The sequence below is a fragment of the Anomaloglossus baeobatrachus genome, chromosome 3 (assembly GCF_048569485.1).
Source record: "Anomaloglossus baeobatrachus isolate aAnoBae1 chromosome 3, aAnoBae1.hap1, whole genome shotgun sequence".
NCBI classification, from domain to species: Eukaryota; Metazoa; Chordata; class Amphibia; order Anura; family Aromobatidae; genus Anomaloglossus; species Anomaloglossus baeobatrachus.
In genome coordinates, this window is record NC_134355.1 from 23,712,294 (window position 1) to 23,731,539 (window position 19,246).

At 48.7% G+C, this 19,246-nt stretch overlaps 1 protein-coding gene across 1 annotated transcript in view; it reads right to left on the reverse strand.

The window, feature by feature from the left end:
• Nucleotides 1–19,011, reverse strand: part of XDH (xanthine dehydrogenase) — an 89,645-nt gene extending 70,634 nt beyond the window's left edge. Inside the window, exon 1 of the mRNA XM_075339057.1 lies at nt 18,855–19,011. Coding sequence (XP_075195172.1) covers nt 18,855–18,929 — 75 coding nt within the window. The 5' untranslated portion in view covers nt 18,930–19,011. The remainder of the gene's footprint in view (nt 1–18,854) is intronic.
• Between the last annotated feature and the right edge of the window lie 235 nt (nt 19,012–19,246).

A 19,246-nucleotide genomic window follows, 5' to 3' on the forward strand; every position in this document is an offset into this window, starting at 1 on the left:
AAGCGGGCATTTGCCTCCTCTCCTGTACTCCACCATCCGGAGTTAAACCGCCAGTTCACCTTGGAGGTGGATGCCTCCTCCTCGGGAGCCGGAGCAGTCCTCATGCAGAAGTCCTCCTCCGGGAAGATGGTGACTTGCGGTTTCTTCTCCAAGAGCTTCTCTGCGCCTGAACGCAACTACACCATCGGTGACCGAGAGCTCTTGGCAGTCAAACTGGCTCTGGAGGAATGGCGCTACCTTCTGGAAGGAGCAGTGTACCCCGTGATTATTTTCACGGACCACAAGAACCTGGAATACCTGCGGTCCGCTCAGCGACTGAACCCACGGCAAGCCAGGTGGTCCTTATTCTTTGCCAGGTTTGATTTCCAGCTCCATTTCCAACCTGCGGACAAGAATGTACGCGCTGATGCCTTGTCCAGGTCTTTCATGCCCATGGAGCAGGAGGAGGAGACTACCCAACCCATCATCTGTCCTAGCAAAATCATTCCGGTGGCCCCTGTCACCCTGGCCCAGATACCGCCCGGGAAGACCTATGTCTCTGAGACTAACAGGCAAAAAGTCTTACACTGGGGCCATGCCTCGAAAACAGCCGGTCATGCTGGTCAAAAGAGAACATGGAGCACGATTGTACGCCATTACTGGTGGCCATCTCTTCGCACGGACGTCGCTGCTTTTGTCTCTGCCTGCTCCTCTTGTGCCAGGAACAAGACGCCCAAACACCTGCCATATGGCCGTCTTCTGCCTCTGCCGATACCCTCAGTTCCGTGGCAACACATAGCGATAGACTTTATTACGGACTTGCCATTGTCCTCCGGACACACAGTCATATGGGTCGTGGTGGATCGTTTCTCTAAAATGGCACATTTCGTCCCTATGACTGGACTGCCCTCTGCTCAGGAACTCGCGGACGCCTATATACATCACATTTTCCGCCTGCATGGCTTTCCATCACACATCGTATCCGACAGAGGAACTCAGTTCACCTCCCGCTTCTGGAGGGCGCTCTGCAAACATCTGGGAGTGACTCTGGACTTTTCTTCTGCTTACCATCCTCAGTCTAATGGCCAAGTGGAGAGGGTCAATCAAATCTTGACCTCCTTCTTACGTCACTATGTCAACGCCCATCACGACGACTGGTCCACGCTTCTTCCTTGGGCTGAATTCTTCCATAACCACCACATCAGTGAGTCATCCTCCAGCTCTCCCTTCCATGTCGTTTACGGACTTCAGCCCTCCGTCCCATTGCCTGTATCCCCTTCTTCGGATGTCCCTGCTGCCGATACTGTAGCCCGTGACTTTGCAACCATTTGGGACTCTGTCAAGGCGTCCCTTGGGCGTGCTTCCCTACGGATGAAGAGACACGCAGACAAGAGACGTCTGGACCCTCCATGTTTCTCTCCTGGAGATCTAGTCTGGCTTGCTTCCAAGTACGTCCGATTGAAGATACCATCCTACAAGCTGGGTCCTCGCTACATCGGGCCGTTTAAAGTCCTCAACAAGATCAATGAGGTCTCCTACAAGCTACAGCTCCCGGCCACGATGAGAATACCCAATTCCTTCCACGTCTCCCTGCTCAAGCCGGTTGTCCTTGGTCCCTTCTCCGCTGCTGCCAGTTCGGCTCCTCCTCCTATTGCCGATGACGACATATATGCGGTAAGGGATATCGTGGCCATGAAAACCGTCCGGGGTCGACAGTTCTTCCTGGTGGACTGGGCAGGGTATGGTCCTGAGGATAGATCCTGGGAGCCCCGGGAGAATGTGGGTACTCCGCTGATCCGTGCCTTCCTGTCCCGGTTGCGGGGAGGGGGGCGTGGGGGGGGGTACTGTCACGCTCCCCGGGTCCCCTGCGCTGTCCCCCGGCTCACCTGTCACGCGTCCCGGCTCCCCTGCCTCGCTTCCCGGTTCCTTGGTCCGGTCACCGCCGCTCCCCGCTCTTCAGCATCCATTGCCAGCCCGTCCCCGACGTCCTGGTCCCCGCTCCCGGCGCCCGTCAGCTTCTCAGCCCCAGCCCAGCCCTGCTGCTTCCTCCTCGCAGCTTCCTGCCCTGGCTTCTGGCACTCGGGCCGCGCGCATGCGCATTAGGGCGCGCGCGCGGTCATTGACCCTTTCTTAAAGGGCCAGCGTCCATTAACAGGAAATGATGCAAACAGGTACAGGGTATAAAGGGGTTTAATGTCCAAGGGGGCGGGGCCTGATCTTCGTGTTTCCCAAGCTAGGAGTCAGGTCTCCTGGTGTCTATATGATATACTCACCTATCTCTCTTGTAGAGCCGTGCCTGCCTCGCCATCCGGTCCTGCTGAATCCCGAACCCCGAACGCTGTCCATCTGCCATCCTGACAGTCCGTACCATCTCGGATCCCTGCGGTGACCCGTCATCTCGCTCCGAAGGTTCCGGACCCCACCTGACATCTTCTCGGCTTCCGAACCTGAGCTACGTCACCCGGACTACCTACAGTGACTCCGTAGTCCCAGGGACTTCTCCGTTAAACTCATATGCACTGACTGTTCTGCTGCCTATAGTGCTCCAGCTACCGGACCCCTTACCACCATCTAGGAGTTCGGCCCAGTGGATCCACCTCCTGGGTCTGCCCGTCCACCTGGCCCTGACAGCACTCTTCCCACTCAATTTCTTGCTGCCACTGTGCAGCCTCTTGCGCCGTGGGCATCCGGGTCACTCCTACGGCAAATAGGCCACGGCATCCCACATCTCTCCGGAACTTCACCTTTTCTCCCGGGTACAGCGTATGAAGGCATTGTGGCAAGCCCTCAGTGTCCAGGTTAACCCGGTTGTAGAAGAAATGGTCTCCGGTCTCTTCATCTTCAATGAATCCATAGCCCTCCTTCTGGTTAAATTTGACTACGGTGCCCACGGTACACTGCCGTTCAAACTCCTCGCTGAGGGGACCGGCCATTATCTCGCGGGCCACGGTCTCGGCAAGTAACCTCTCCTGCTCCGGATCGGGTTCAGGCGATGGGGACTTTCGCTGAGTCAGGGGCATCGGCTTTACCGGCTCCCAAAAGAATCCCCACTCATCCTCTTCTAGCTCCCGGGCATATTGCTCTTCCGGGGCCGGAACTGCTGTGGGGGTTGAAGATCCCACCTCGACTGGCGGGAACGGCTCCGGACACTGGTGTGGAGTACCCAAGACTTTGCTTCCTGTATGCAGCCACGCCTGGTATGTGGCCCGGACTTCGGTCGAGGTCTCACCGGTCGCGGCATCCCAGGTAGTGACCCAGGTTACTTTTGTGGGCCGCTCCGGTCCTTCTGGCACGGCCGGTAAAGCAAGGGCAAGTCCTTCTGCGTCCACAGTCTGCTTCGGGCGTCCTCTGCCCAGGCTGGTTGCTACCAGCGCGCCCACTGCAGTATGTTGCTTTCTCGGAGCCTCCATTTTGCTCGGTGTTAGTCTCTGCGTTGGCGTCTCTTGCAATGGCGTCGGGGACAGTGGAGATGCTGGGGAAGGTGGAGGCGGGCATTCTTTTCCCGCTCTTGGGTATACTCCACCCCCAGTCTCGCACATCACATCAACCCGGCCAAGGCGGCTCTTCTTTCTTCCTGTAACGCCGCCCACTTCACATGTCTTCGTCAGCATCCTGGGGCCAGCACCTCCCCTCTTTAAACGGCGCACTCCGCACTTCTTTTTCTTTACCGGCCAGCCCCAGGCTTTTCTTTTGGTGCCAATTCTTCGCGCGCTCTCAATGTTCATGAAGACGGCGACCATCTTGCCGCCATCTTGTGCCCGGTCCAACGCCTTAGGCACCACTTGGTCTCCATCTTCTTGGTTCGGGACCCCTTGCATATAATCCGGATCCTGCCGACTACGCCACATGTAACGGGGTGCCAGGGGTGCCTCGGGGCTTGTAGTCGTGGCCCCAGTTTCTATCAGGCTAACCCCCGGCTCCGCCGTCACTATTGGGATGGGAGGTGGCTTGGTGGGGCAGAGTGTGGTGGTGCAGATGCCGCCGTCAGTCGTACAAAGAATCTGCAGACGTAGATCAATTGAACCAGCAGGCAAGTTTATTGTACACTTCTCCATCGTAGAGGCAAAACACATCAGATGACTTCACACTTTTGCTAGGGAAAAACCTGTTCTGGACGTCTCCTCTAGTGGGGATGTGCCCGGCTACTCCACTTCACCTGGCTCCCACTCCGGCTAACACAGACTGGACCCACACCAATACTGCTTCACACTTGAGGATACTCCTTCTCTTCTTTTCTCTCGCTTTCCTGTCCACCCAGCTCCCACACTCTGCCCCTTCTGCTTCTTCTCTCCCGTCCCGGACTCGACTGCCTCTGACTAAATACTTTTTCCTTAACAACTCTTTTCCTCCCTCCCCTTTCTGCTGCCGGCTCCTCCTTTCTTCCTGTACAGTTTCTATGGGGACAGCCGTCCCACCCAGCCAATAGGGGAAACCCACTAAAACAGTGCAATAACAATAAAACATTTTTATTAAATAACATCAGCATTCAGGGGAAAACTGCACCTCCTTGTAAGGGGTCTGCCCACCCCCTACATCATCACACTGCGACACGCACAGGACGTGAACCCCGGCAGGATGATGTCACTGCAGTCGCCGGCCCGGGACCTGTGTAATGCTGGACCCTCAGGGGTAAGGTGACTAGCTGATGTTTATATTTTCTTTTAAAATTGTGTTATGGTCATAATGTAAATTTAATGTAATGTATAAAATAGTTGGGTATACAAAGGGAAGGTCATCGTACATAGTGGGGGCCACTAAGTGGGCTATCAGGGTGTGGGGGCTACTAAGAGGGCTATGACAGTGTAGGGGCTACTAAAAGGGCCATAACACAGTGTGGGGGCTTCTAAGAGGGTCATGACAGGGTGGGGGAAAATAAGGGGGCCATGACTGTGGGGGGGCTACTAAGAGGGCCATGACCGTGTAGGGGCTACTAAAAGGGCCATGACAGTGTGGGGGCTGCTAAGAGGACCATGACAGTGTGAGAGCTACTAAGAGGGCCCTGACAGTGTAGGGGCTACTAAAAGGGCCATGACAGTGTGGGGCTACTAACAGGGTCATGACAGATTGGGGGCTAATAAGAGGGCCATGACATAGTGTGGGGGCTACTAAGAGGGCCATGTCAGTGTGGGGGCTACTAAGAGGGCCATGACAGTGTGGGGGCTACTAAGACGGTCATGACAGAGTGGGGGCTACTAAGAGGGCCATGACATAGTGTGGGGGCTACTAAGAGGGCCATGTCAGTGTGGGGGCTACTAAGAGGGCCATGACAGTGTGGGGGCTACTAAGAGGGTCATGACAGAGTGGGGGCTACTAAGAGGGCCATGACAGAGTGGGGGCTACTAAGAGGGCCATGACAGATTGGGGGCTAATAAGAGGGCCATGACATAGTGTGGGGGCTACTAAGAGGGCCATGACAGTGTGGGGACTACTAAGAGGGTCATGACAGAGTGGGGGCTACTAAGAGGGCCATGACAGATTGGGGGCTAATAAGAGGGCCATGACATAGTGTGGGGGCTACTAAGAGGGCCATGTCAGTGTGGGGGCTACTAAGAGGGCCATGACAGTGTGGGGGCTACTAAGAGGGTCATGACAGAGTGGGGGCTACTAAGAGGGCCATGACAGAGTGGGGGCTAATAAGAGAGCCATGACATAGTGTGGGGGCTACTAAGAGGGCCATGACTATGTAGGGGCTACTAAGAGGGCCATGACAGTGTGGGGGCTACTAAGAGAGCCATGACATAGTGTGGGGGCTACTAAAGGGGCCATGACAGTGTGGGGGCTACTAAGAGAGCCATGACATAGTGTGGGGGCTACTAAAAGGGCCATGACATAGTGTGGGGGCTACTAAGAGGGCCATGACAGTGTGGGGGCTACTAAGAGGGCCATGACAGTGTGGGGGCTACTAAGAGGGCCATGACAGTGTGGGGGCTACTAAGAGAGCCATGACATAGTAGCCCCCACACTGTATGTATCATAGTCCTCTTAGTAGCCCCCACACTAAGAGGACTATGATACATACAGTGTGGGGGCTACTAAGAGGGTCATGACAGAGTGGGGGCTACTAAGAGGGCCATGACAGAGTGGGGGCTACTAAGAGGGCCATGACAGATTGGGGGCTAATAAGAGGGCCATGACATAGTGTGGGGGCTACTAAGAGGGCCATGACAGTGTGGGGACTACTAAGAGGGTCATGACAGAGTGGGGGCTACTAAGAGGGCCATGACAGATTGGGGGCTAATAAGAGGGCCATGACATAGTGTGGGGGCTACTAAGAGGGCCATGTCAGTGTGGGGGCTACTAAGAGGGCCATGACAGTGTGGGGGCTACTAAGAGGGTCATGACAGAGTGGGGGCTACTAAGAGGGCCATGACAGAGTGGGGGCTACTAAGAGGGCCATGACAGAGTGGGGGCTAATAAGAGAGCCATGACATAGTGTGGGGGCTACTAAGAGGGCCATGACTATGTAGGGGCTACTAAGAGAGCCATGACATAGTGTGGGGGCTACTAAAGGGGCCATGACAGTGTGGGGGCTACTAAGAGGGCCATGTCAGAGTGGGGGCTACTAAGAGAGCCATGACATAGTGTGGGGGCTACTAAAAGGGCCATGACAGTGTGGGGGCTACTAAGAGGGCCATGACAGTGTGGGGGCTACTAAGAGAGCCATGACATAGTAGCCCCCACACTGTATGTATCATAGTCCTCTTAGTAGCCCCCACACTAAGAGGACTATGATACATACAGTGTGGGGGCTACTGAGTCAGTCATGATACCATGTAGGAGCTAATGTGGGGTCTGTGTACAGTTTGAAGGCTATTAAGGGGTCAATATACTGTGTGGGGGCTACTATACAGTGTGGGGGCATCATACTGTGTACGGGGGGGGGGAGACTCGGGACATTATTGTTATGGGGCACGGTTATTGCGACTGTCTAAGGGGAACTCAGGGCATTATTACTTTCTAGAGGGTAAAATATGGGCACTGTTTTCTAGGGCAGTTGGACAGGTCATTAATATATTCTAGAGCTTTGTTTTACCATCTATCGGGCACACAGTAGGGGCACATATGGCAGCAGCGGCTCAGTATTGGGGTATCAGCAGGAGGAAACGTTTGTGTGGGTTGGAAATCAATAAGGATGGTGCTGGAAATGTGAGGTCAGATGTGTCTGTGCTGTAATCTCTGTACAGGAGTTGTGGCCGGAGAAGTCGTCATGTCGGTCTGGGCCAGATGGAAAAGACAGGAAAAGTGACCGACTCCACCAGAAAGAACGTCAGCTGCAAGTCTCCATCTATAACTGTACTGTAACCTCATATATATTCTGCAGGACTGGTATTATATCACTATATGATTAGCGGTAATATCAATGTTAATCTTTGCATAGAGATTTTTTTTTAGTAACTGCTGAAGTTCTCCTACATCCAATATCGGGGTGCGCCACCATAGTTGTAATTAGGGATATCTGGTTAGGGTTCCACCCAGACGTTTCACCCCTGCCCTCCCCACCACCCCCCAAACCAAACCCCTAGCTATGCCCTTCGTGACAGCTATGTAAAATCAACAAATTCAGACTTTTCAAGACTAAATCCTATACAGGATAAGTCATCATATCAGATCAGAGTTTACTGTGGCAGATTAGACGCAGTGTACAGAGCTCCGTACACCACGTATTGGCCGATCCCGGGGACTGCAGCTTTAGCGGGCTTTACACGCTACGACATCGCTCAAGTGATCTCGTTGGGGTCACGGAATTTGTCACGCACATCCGGCCGCATTAGCGATGCCGTTGCGTGTGACACCTATGAGCGATTTTGCATCGTCGCAAAAACGTGCAAAATTGCTCATCGGTGACATGGGGGTCCATTCTCAAATATCGTTACTGCAGCAGTAACTAAGTTGTTCCTCGTCCCTGCGGCAGCACACATCGCTCTGTGTGACACCGCAGGAACAAGGAACCTCTCCTTACCTGCGTCCCGGCCACAATGCGTAAGGAAGGAGGTGGGCGGGATGTTACGTCCCGCTCATCTCCGCCCCTCCGCTGCTATTGGGCGGCGGTTCAGTGACGCAGCTGTTACGCTGAACGAACCGCCCCCTTAGAAAGGAGGCGGTTCGCCGGTCACAGCGACGTCGCAGAGAAGGTAAGTCCATGTGACGGGTCCGGGCGATGTTGTGCGACACAGGCAGAGATTTGCCCGTGTCGCACAAGCAATGGGGGCGGGTACGCACGATGGCGATATCGGGACCGATATCGCAGTGTGTAAAGCGGCCTTTAGTCTCTATTGAAGTGAATGTGACCTGAGGCATAGTATCCAACAATAACCATTACACAGTGTTACTGGCTACAGCAACACCTGATAACAGATGATCAGTAGGGATTCCAGCTGATACTGAAGACCTGCATAGGTTCTGGACCTCCCCTTTAATTCAATTTAAAGTATCTTTCTGGAGGCGAAAGGTGAATTGACTTAATCGGACATTAATATCCTTATTTTTCTAGATTTGCAGCTTCCTTACATGGGAGGCATCGGATACTCGATGTCATCCACTGGACAAAACAGCTACTAGTCCAGTAGCAGAGGAGTGCCACAATCACCCCCTATCCCTAAATGAGGTGGAAAAGGGCTCTGTACAGACAAAATTTAAACCATCTCAGCACGCAGAATCTTTGCTCCCCTCCACAACCAGAAAAGATGTCTTCATATTGTAGAACCTATAACTTTCTAATATACTTTCTGTATCAATTTTTCACTTTTCAAGGTCTCCGTTTACTGTCAGTGAATTTGGAACATTCAATATTTACATTCCGAGGCTGAAGACCTTAACCTAAAGCTCCTCAGTTCTCTCTGTGCAGGACCGAGGATACATTTGTGCACCGCTACATTGTAACCAGAGCCATAGGTCACTGGAGCTGAATGTAGCCATTTCCAAGAACAGTTCTCTAGAAAATTCACTTTAAAGTCAAACATTACATGAAGTTATAAAGTAACAAAATCTTCTTATTCTACAATACAAAAATAAACAAAACTATTAACTCCTTTAGGACGCAGCCATTTAAGTCAATTTTTCATCTCTGCATTCGAAAGCCTAATAGACATATGAGGGCTCTTTTTTATGAGATGCGGAGTCTTTTGGGTATATATTACAATGTAAAATGTTTTATTTTTTTGTTTAGTGTGGGTTCGGAAATAGAAACAAATGACACCATTATTTTTGGGAATTTTCACTCTTTTTAGTTGCTGCGCATTTGGTAATATATTGTGAGGTCAGTGGTGTTTCGCAGACTACGTGGCCACTATTGAACCCAGTGGCGGAACGATCGCGGTCGCAGGGGGCCCGCCAGCCATAGCCCCTGCTTCAGCTGGATGTGCATCCGAGAGCACACATCCAGCTGAAATGCATCGCAGTGCAGAAACGCGTCGGGTCCCTACACTTCTATTACACACTGCTGGCCAACCAGAAGCTGGCAGCTTTCACTGGCATCCCCGTGATTGAGGCGGTGCATGATAATGACGTCATGTGTTGCCATAGCATGGACGCCGATGAAAGCTGCCGGCCACTACAGGGCGGCTATAGAGGATGCCGCTCGATGTGGGAGCCAGGAAGGGGGTGAGTACAGTACATACCAAGAGAGAGACAGTATATACCAGGAGAGGCCCAGGAGAGTAACATATATACCAAGAGATGTAATGTATATTCTAAGAGAGGCCCAAGCGAGGAACCTATATACCAGGAGAGGGACAGTATATACCAGGAGGCACCCATGAGAGGAATATATATACCAGGAGGGGGACAGTATATACCAGGAGGGGGAGAGCATATACTAATAGGGGCCCAGGAGAGGAACATATACACAAGAAGGGAGGCAATATATACCAGGAGGGGCCCATGAGAGGACCATATATACCAGAAGGGGGACAGTATATACCAGGAGGGGGGAAGTATATACCAGGAGGTGCCCAGGAGAGGAACATATATACCAGGAGGGGGATAGTGTATACTAGGAGGGGCCCAGGAGAGGAACATATATACCAGGAGAGGGACAGTATATACCAGGAGGCACCCAGGAGAGGAATATATTTACCAGGAGGGGGACAGTATATACTAATAGGGGCCAAGGAGAGGAATATATATACAAGGAGGGAGGCAATATATACCAGGAGGGGCCCAGGAGAGAAACATATATACCAGGAAGGGGACAGTTTATACTAGGAGGAGATCAGGAGGGGGACAGTAAATACCAGAAGGGGACAGTATATGCCAGTATGAGGGACATATATACCAGGATGGGGGACATATTTACTAAGATGGGGGGCATACCAGGATGGAGGGCATATATACCAGGATGGAGAACATACTTACCAGGATTGGGGACATATATACCAGGATGGGCCAAGGATGGGGACATATTTACCAGGATGGAGGATATTACTACATAATAGGGGTAGGGCCACTCCTATGTCTTTATATGATTTAGACCACTAAATGTGTACAAACATCTGACCAACAAGCGGGAATGTGGGGGCCCAGGTCTAAAATTTGCACTGGGGCCCATCGAACTCTAGTTACGCCACTGATTGGGCCCGTGAGTCAGGGGACGTTCCTCTATCATTCACCCTGGGCATCTGATGTCTCAGCGCAGTGGACGCAATGTCACTATATGTGCAAAGTTTCAGACTAAACGATGCAGAAACGGAAGAAGCGATTTATTGAGGGGAGTATTTTTCTTTTTAACTCAATAAGTACTTTGTGGGGGTCATCATAATATTCATAGAGCTATATAGCTGCCATTATATTATTTAGAGGGTATTTTGGGGGCCATCATGATTTTTGGAAAACTATTTCCAGTGGCATTGAAAAGTTTGTACACATCTAGTAAAAATTACTGTTATTGTGAATAGTTAAGCAAGTTGAAGTTGAATTTTAAAAATTGCAAAAATGAAAATGGGCCAAAGCAAAAGTTTGGACACCCTTGGCGTTTTGTGTGCTGAGATACATTATGAGATCCCCAGCTTTCTGGATAGCTTTGCCCCTGGAGGTCTTAGGCAGAAATATCATGGTCATATTTCTTAGCATGATTTTACCTTTCTATAGAGATGAAACATGGCATGGATAGTATCATCTATCTGACTGATATTAATTTGGAGCTCATAGGCAGGACTCACAATTATGAAAAATATACATGTTCTTATCTCGTGATCACGGTGCAATAAATGTGTCTCCCATAATTATGAGATCGATAAAAACTCCAATATTCATCACTACCCACCGGACCCAAAAAGTCTAGAATATTATTTTGAAGCTCTGAAGAGTTATCTCCGGGATTTGCTACATTTGACACGTCTTCAGTTTTTATATACGGTCTGCAGACTTTTTGCTTGTTTCCCAGCAAATAACCAGTTGAATTACCTGTCCACACAAGGGGGTCCTAGCTGAAGAGGGGCATATGAAGTATTAGCTTTTTCTATCTTCATCAGTTATAATTAATCCCATATGTTCATTATGGGGGTGGATATGTCCCCTTTCCAAAGACAGAGATGTCTTTTATGGATTTTACAATTTTCCTCTAGGCCTCATTCAGAACTCTGATTTTCCACGTATGAGAAAAAATGGACCAATTTTTCGGGATCAGACTTTGATCAGAGTGTGATTCGAGTGCTATCAGTTTTTCTCCAATGTGAAGAATAAAAAAAAGTTTCCACTTTTTGCTTTCTGATAGTCCAGGAAAATTGCGCCACACTCGCATGTCATCCGATTTTTTTCATAAACCCATAGACCCATATAGATATTTTTGATCAAGACCCTGCGAAACCTTATGGACATGTGAATGGCCCCATAGACTATCACAAGTACTAAACGTGAAAAGCACAGACACCACTTGTACGCAAAAATCGGAAATCAGAATGAGGCTTTATGCAGATTCTCAACTATTCCACAGCCGGTAATATACAGTCTAACAACAATGAGGATATTTATGGTGCAACATTTTTTATGAATTTCAACTGATAATTTGATAAAACAAACTGCAAAAACCTCTATGTATTAAATTAATAATTGCATCAATTTAAAAAATAGTTTCATAGTGCAATGTGTTTACTCAGTATATGCAATGGGAAGGTGCCTCCACCGAATTAATGCATAGCGCCTCACCGAGCCGATGGACATCAACAGAGGGTCCTTAATAATATGCAATTGTGGCCACGTCCCTATAAAACTGATAGGGAAGGCTTTTTAGCAGGGGCCACCTCGGTGATATCGGGTAAACTGGAAGTTAACGTGACATCACCGAATCTCAGAGGTCACGGAGCCCGGGGTTACGTGATGGGGATGAGCGATAGCGCCACTCAGAGGCAGAACTGGCTAAACAAAGTATTTAGAAAAAGTCTTCCCTATCAGTTTTACAGAGAGGTGGCCACTATTGCAGAGTAGTGAACATCCCCATTAAGGCATATGCCTCGTCCATTATGTGTTTATACATGGAATTTTTTTACTCACTTTTTAATTTAGAGATTGAAAGTCAAACATTTGAGACTTTTTTGAAGATATCGCCGTGTATCATATGTATACTTAGTGCTAAATTATATTACCGACAAAATGCAATTAAAATTCAGCTTATAAAAAAACTATTTTTTTTCTACCTTTTTCAATTCTCAGAAAATATTGTTTGTAAATTGTGACAGGGTGTTAGAAAGATCGATGGCAATATTGTGTTATTAACCAAGAATGAAATAAAGATGAAGGGGGATATGTATATGTGTGTGCCTGTGTATGCGTAGGTTACATGATGAGAACTATAAGAAAACAATATAGGTATAATGTGTGTGTGCGCATATATATATATATATATATATATATATATATCTGCAGTTTACATTGCTGTGAAGTATAAGAAAATAATATATATTATTATTATTTCTATATATAAATATTATAAATAAATATATACATATATAAATATATTTATTTATAATATTTATATATAGAAATAATAATAAAAAGATATATATATACTATTGTCTTACAATTCACAGCAATGTATCCTGCAGATACTGTATATCTATATATATAATTGCCTTATTCTGTCTGTCTGTCTGTCTGTCTGTCTATCTGTCTGTCTGTCATGCTCCAAAATTGTGTCCTTACGGTGACACAAAGCTGATTGGCCGCTGGGCTCGCCATGGCCCCGCCCCCCCACACCGATTGGCCGCTCGCCCAGGCTGCGCCCCCACACGGATTGGCCAGCCGCTCGCCCAGGCTCCGCCCCCCCCACAGATTGGCCTCTCGCCCTGGCACCCTGCAGGCATTGGCAATTCGGCCACGCCACGCCCCGCCCCCTCACGCAATGCAGGCTAGCTCTGGCCCCGCCCCCTCCCTCCCCCCGCGCATTCCCCGAACTGACACGGCTGTCACGGAGGTGAGTACTGTACTCCCCCCCCCCGCGCATTCCCCGAACTGACACGGCTGTCACGGAGGTGAGTACTGTACTCCCCCCCCCCCCTCCCCCCCGGCCCCCGCTCGCACGGGAGTGGTGTGGATACGTTGGTAACCATGCTCGCATGGTTACAAGCGCATCAAGGTCCTGCTGCGGCGGAAGATCCACACGCACACACATAACAGCACACACACAAACATACACACACATCAGATCACACTCACTCTCACACACACACCTCACATCGCATCCACATACTCACAGCATCCGGCGATATCGCTTGCTTCTCGGCCTCGATACTGTGCTGTTGTGACCTTCCAGGACCTGACGGAGGATCACATGGCCAGAGGCATGTGGTATCTCCGGATGTTGTGAGTGTGAGCGCGTATGTGCGATATCGTCAGTGTCTGTGTGTGTGAGTGTATGCGATCGGGTGTGTGTGAGTGGATGCGATCGGGTGTGTGTGAGTGGATGCGATCGGGTGTGTGTGAGTGGATGCGATCGGGTGTGTGTGAGTGTATGCGATCGGGTGTGTGTGAGTGTATACGATCGGGTGTGTGTGAGTGGATGCGATCGGGTGTGTGTGAGTGGATGCGATCGGGTGTGTGTGAGTGGATGCGATCGGGTGTGTGTGAGTGGATGCGATCGGGTGTGTGAGTGTCGGCAGAGGAGCACGGCGTGCTGGAGGAGGCTGGGAGCAGAGAGGCTGATCATGGGGAAGGCTGGGAGGGGGAGGCTGATGCTGGGGGAGACTGGGAGGGGAAGGCTGATGCTGAAGGAGGCTGGGAGGGGGAGGCTGGGAGGAAGGAGGCTGGGAGGAGAGAGGCTGATCCTGGGGAAGGCTGGGAAGGGGAGGCTGATGCTGAGGGAGGCTGGAAGGAGAGAGGCTGATGCTGGGGGAGGCTGGAAGGAGAGAGGCTGAAGCTGGGAGGAGAGAGGCTGATGCTGGGGAAGGCTGATGCTGAGGGAGGCTGGGAGTGGAAAGCTGATGCTGGGGAAGGCTGGGAGGACGGAGGCTGGGAGGAGAGAGGCTGATCCTGGGGAAGGCTGGGAGAGGGAGGCTGATGCTGGGGGAGGCTGGAAGGAGAGAGGCTGATGCTGAGGGAGGCTGGAAGAAGAGAGGCTGATGCTGGGGGAGGCTGATGCTGGGGGAGGCTTGGAGGAGAGAGGCTGATGCTGGGAAAGGCTGGGAGGAGAGAGGCTGATGCTCGGGACAGAGAGGAGAGGCTGATGCTGGGAGGAGAGAGGCTGATGCTGGGATGAGAGAGGCTGATGCTGGGAGGAGAGAGGCTGATGCTGGGGGAGGCTGGGACGAGGGAGGCTGATGCTGCTGGAGGCTGATGCTTGGGGAGGCTGATGCTGGGGGAGGCTGGAAGGAGAGAGGCTAATGCTGGTGGAGGCTGATGCTTGGGGACGCTGATGCTGGGGGAGACTGGGAGGGGAAGGCTGATGCTGAGGGAGGCTGGGAGGGGGAGGCTGGGAGGAAGGAGGCTGGGAGGAGAGAGGCTGATCCTGGGGAAGGCTGGGAACGGGAGGCTGATGCTGAGGGAGGCTGGAAGGAGAGAGGCTGATGCTGGGGGAGGCTGGAAGGAGAGAGGCTGATGCTGGTGGAGGCTGATGCTTGGGGAGGCTGATGCTGGGGGAGACTGGGAGCGGAAGGCTGATGCTGAGGGAGGCTGGGAGGGGGAGGCTGGGAGGAAGGAGGCTGGGAGGAGAGAGGCTGATCCTGGGGAAGGCTGGGAAGGGGAGGCTGATGCTGAGGGAGGCTGGAAGGAGAGAGGCTGATGCTGGGGGAGGCTGGAAGGAGAGAGGCTGAGGCTGGGAGGAGAGAGGCTGATGCTGGGGAAGGCTGATGCTGAGGGAGGCTGGGAGGGGAAAGCTGATGCTGGGGAAGGCTGGGAGGACGGAGGCTGGGAGGAGAGAGGCTGATCCTGGGGAAGGCTGAGAGAGGGAGGCTGATGCTGGAGGAGGCTGGAAGGAGAGAGGCTGATGATGGCGGAGGCTGATGCTGGGGGAGGCTGGAAGGAGAGAGGCTGATGCTGGTGGAGGCTGATGCTTGGGGAGGCTGGGAGAGGGAGGCTGATGCTGAGGGAGGCTGGGAGGAGGGAGGCTGGGAGAGGTAGGCTGAGAGAAGAGAGGCTGATGCACACACACACACACGCGCGCGCACTGCACAACACACCACACACACACACACACACACACTGGGAACCACAAACAACTGCCCTACACAGACACCCACACACACAGACAACGCTGCACACGCACAACACCCAACACACAAACACCGCGGCACACACAAATATACGCACATACCGCACAACACACACATTGCACAAAACATACCTCCCACCAAAACACACCACACACACACAAACCGCGCAACACACACACAACGCTACAGACACACAGCGCTCCACAAACAACGCAACACACGCAACACACATACAACACCGCTCTCACCCCCCGTCACACCCAGACAACACCCACAACATGTACAGTCCCTACACAAACACTTGGTAACTACACACAACAACATCTCTCTCTATATATATATATATATATATATATATATATATATATATATAAAACAAAAATCATACATGAACTACACAATACGTAAATTAAACAAAGAAACAACAAAGAGCCAGCACCAGTGTGCACTAAGGCATCAAATATTCCAAACTGCATTATAAAAATATTTTTGCCAAAAATCTCAAAAAAAATTTTTATAATGCAGTTTGGAATATTTGATGCCTTAGTGCACACTGGTGCTGGCTCTTTGTTGTTTCTTTGTTGAATTGGTCGGTGGTTGACCTCCACCTTGCTATGCACCCCAATTTGGGATGTATTCCATCTGTATAGATTTTGGCGTTTGGTGACTGTTCACATTGGGTCATCAGGCTTTGTCCACAGGCTATATATATACTTCATGCAGCATTTGCTTGGACCTGTCCCGCCCACAGCCATGACTCAGTCATGGGTACGGGACTGCAATAGACCAGGTGAGTGCTGCTGAGAGCAGTTCTGCTATTTATATGTGAGGCCGCATGGCACATTTTATAAAAATATTTTAGTGTAGGACTGCTTCAAATGAGATTTGCCGTGACGTGGCGAAGCAGCTCAAGAAATTGCAATTTTTTGCCAAAAATCTCAAAAAAAAATTTTTATAATGCAGTTTGGAATATTTGATGCCTTAGTGCACACTGGTGCTGGCTCTTTGTTGTTTCTTTGTTGAATTGGTCGGTGGTTGACCTCCACCTTGCTATGCACCCCAATTTGGGATGTATTCCATCTGTATAGATTTTGGCGTTTGGTGACTGTTCACATTGGGTCATCAGGCTTTGTCCACAGGCTATATATATACTTCATGCAGCATTTGCTTGGACCTGTCCCGCCCACAGCCATGACTCAGTCATGGGTACGGGACTGCAATAGACCAGGTGAGTGCTGCTGAGAGCAGTTCTGCTATTTATATGTGAGGCCGCATGGCACATTTTATAAAAATATTTTAGTGTAGGACTGCTTCAAATGAGATTTGCCGTGACGTGGCGAAGCAGCTCAAGAAATTGCAATTTTTTGCCAAAAATCTCAAAAAAAATTTTTATAATGCAGTTTGGAATATTTGATGCCTTAGTGCACACTGGTGCTGGCTCTTTGTTGTTTCTTTGTTGAATTGGTCGGTGGTTGACCTCCACCTTGCTATGCACCCCAATTTGGGATGTATTCCATCTGTATAGATTTTGGCGTTTGGTGACTGTTCACATTGGGTCATCAGGCTTTGTCCACAGGCTATATATATACTTCATGCAGCATTTGCTTGGACCTGTCCCGCCCACAGCCATGACTCAGTCATGGGTACGGGACTGCAATAGACCAGGTGAGTGCTGCTGAGAGCAGTTCTGCTATTTATATGTGAGGCCGCATGGCACATTTTATAAAAATATTTTAGTGTAGGACTGCTTCAAATGAGATTTGCCGTGACGTGGCGAAGCAGCTCAAGAAATTGCAATTTTTTGCCAAAAATCTCAAAAAAAATTTTTATAATGCAGTTTGGAATATTTGATGCCTTAGTGCACACTGGTGCTGGCTCTTTGTTGTTTCTTTGTTGAATTGGTCGGTGGTTGACCTCCACCTTGCTATGCACCCCAATTTGGGATGTATTCCATCTGTATAGATTTTGGCGTTTGGTGACTGTTCACATTGGGTCATCAGGCTTTGTCCACAGGCTATATATATACTTCATGCAGCATTTGCTTGGACCTGTCCCGCCCACAGCCATGACTCAGTCATGGGTACGGGACTGCAATAGACCAGGTGAGTGCTGCTGAGAGCAGTTCTGCTATTTATATGTGAGGCCGCATGGCACATTTTATAAAAATATTTTAGTGTAGGACTGCTTCAAATGAGATTTGCCGTGACGTGGCGAAGCAGCTCAAGAAATTGCAATTTTTTGCCAAAAATCTCAAAAAAAAAAATTTTTATAATGCAGTTTGGAATATTTGATGCCTTAGTGCACACTGGTGCTGGCTCTTTGTTGTTACAATACGTAAATTCTAGAATACCCAATGCGTAGAATCGGGCCACCTTCTAGTATATATATATACGTATATATATATGTATATATATACCTATATATATATATAATATATATATATATATATATATATATATATATATATATATATATATATATATATATACAGGTTACATTGATGTGGATTATAAGAACACTAAACATAAATATAAAATAAATATATATATATTCATATTTAGTGTTCTTCCAATCAATACACAGTAATGTAACCTGAAGGTATATATATAATTTATATATAGATATAATAATAGAAATATATTGAAATATATATATATATATATATATATATATATATATATATATATATATATATATATATATATGCAGGTTACATTGTTGTGGATTATAAGAATGATAAATAAATATATAATATATATATATATATATAATATATATACGGTGTATATATATGTTATATATACACATATATATTCTTTATACTAATATAAATGAATATGAATAATACATAAATAATTTACTATTTTATTATTTTTTTTATTATTGTTGTTATTTTTATTTATTTTTTTGCATCTTATTCAAATTTGATTCAGTCATATTTCACACACAATGTTGCTTATATACAGATATAAAATCCCTGCATCTTTTTACCTAGTTGGAATGAATATTCATTTCCTAGAAAAAAAAAATTACAAGTGGGAAAAGCAATTGCATGAAAACTAAAAAGAAATCTGTAAAGCAATTCTTATCATTTTTTACGTGATCGCAAAAAGTATTACAATTCCTTTTTGTGATTTTACGTTAAAACTGTATATTGTTACTATTTTAATTAGTAATGAAAATATCATTAAAAAAATCCAATTTAATTAAAATAAAAAAAATACAATTTATTTTTACCTTTTTCCCATTCACAAAAAATATCAGTTCATCTGGCAGACTGTGCGGCTCTGGAGATTCCTGATTTCTGACCATGGCTGCGGCAGGCGTGATCACATGCAGATCAGCAGAACATCCGAGTCCTCAGGCACAGACAGAACATAATAGGTGAATGAGCAGATGTGACTCTTTATAGAGTGTAAATGTCATTTTTCTGGGGAGGAGCAGTCCGGCCCATGCTGGCAACCAATGATGGGACATACTGTAGATATCACAGTGCATCTGCCGGCGTCCCCGCTCTGCTGACAGTTCTCATATGATATGGCGGTGGTGGCGGTGGCACTGTTATATACCACATTTTCCTGGGCGCTCCACCGCACTCAATCAGTTTTCATTACCAGCCTGAGGCATCA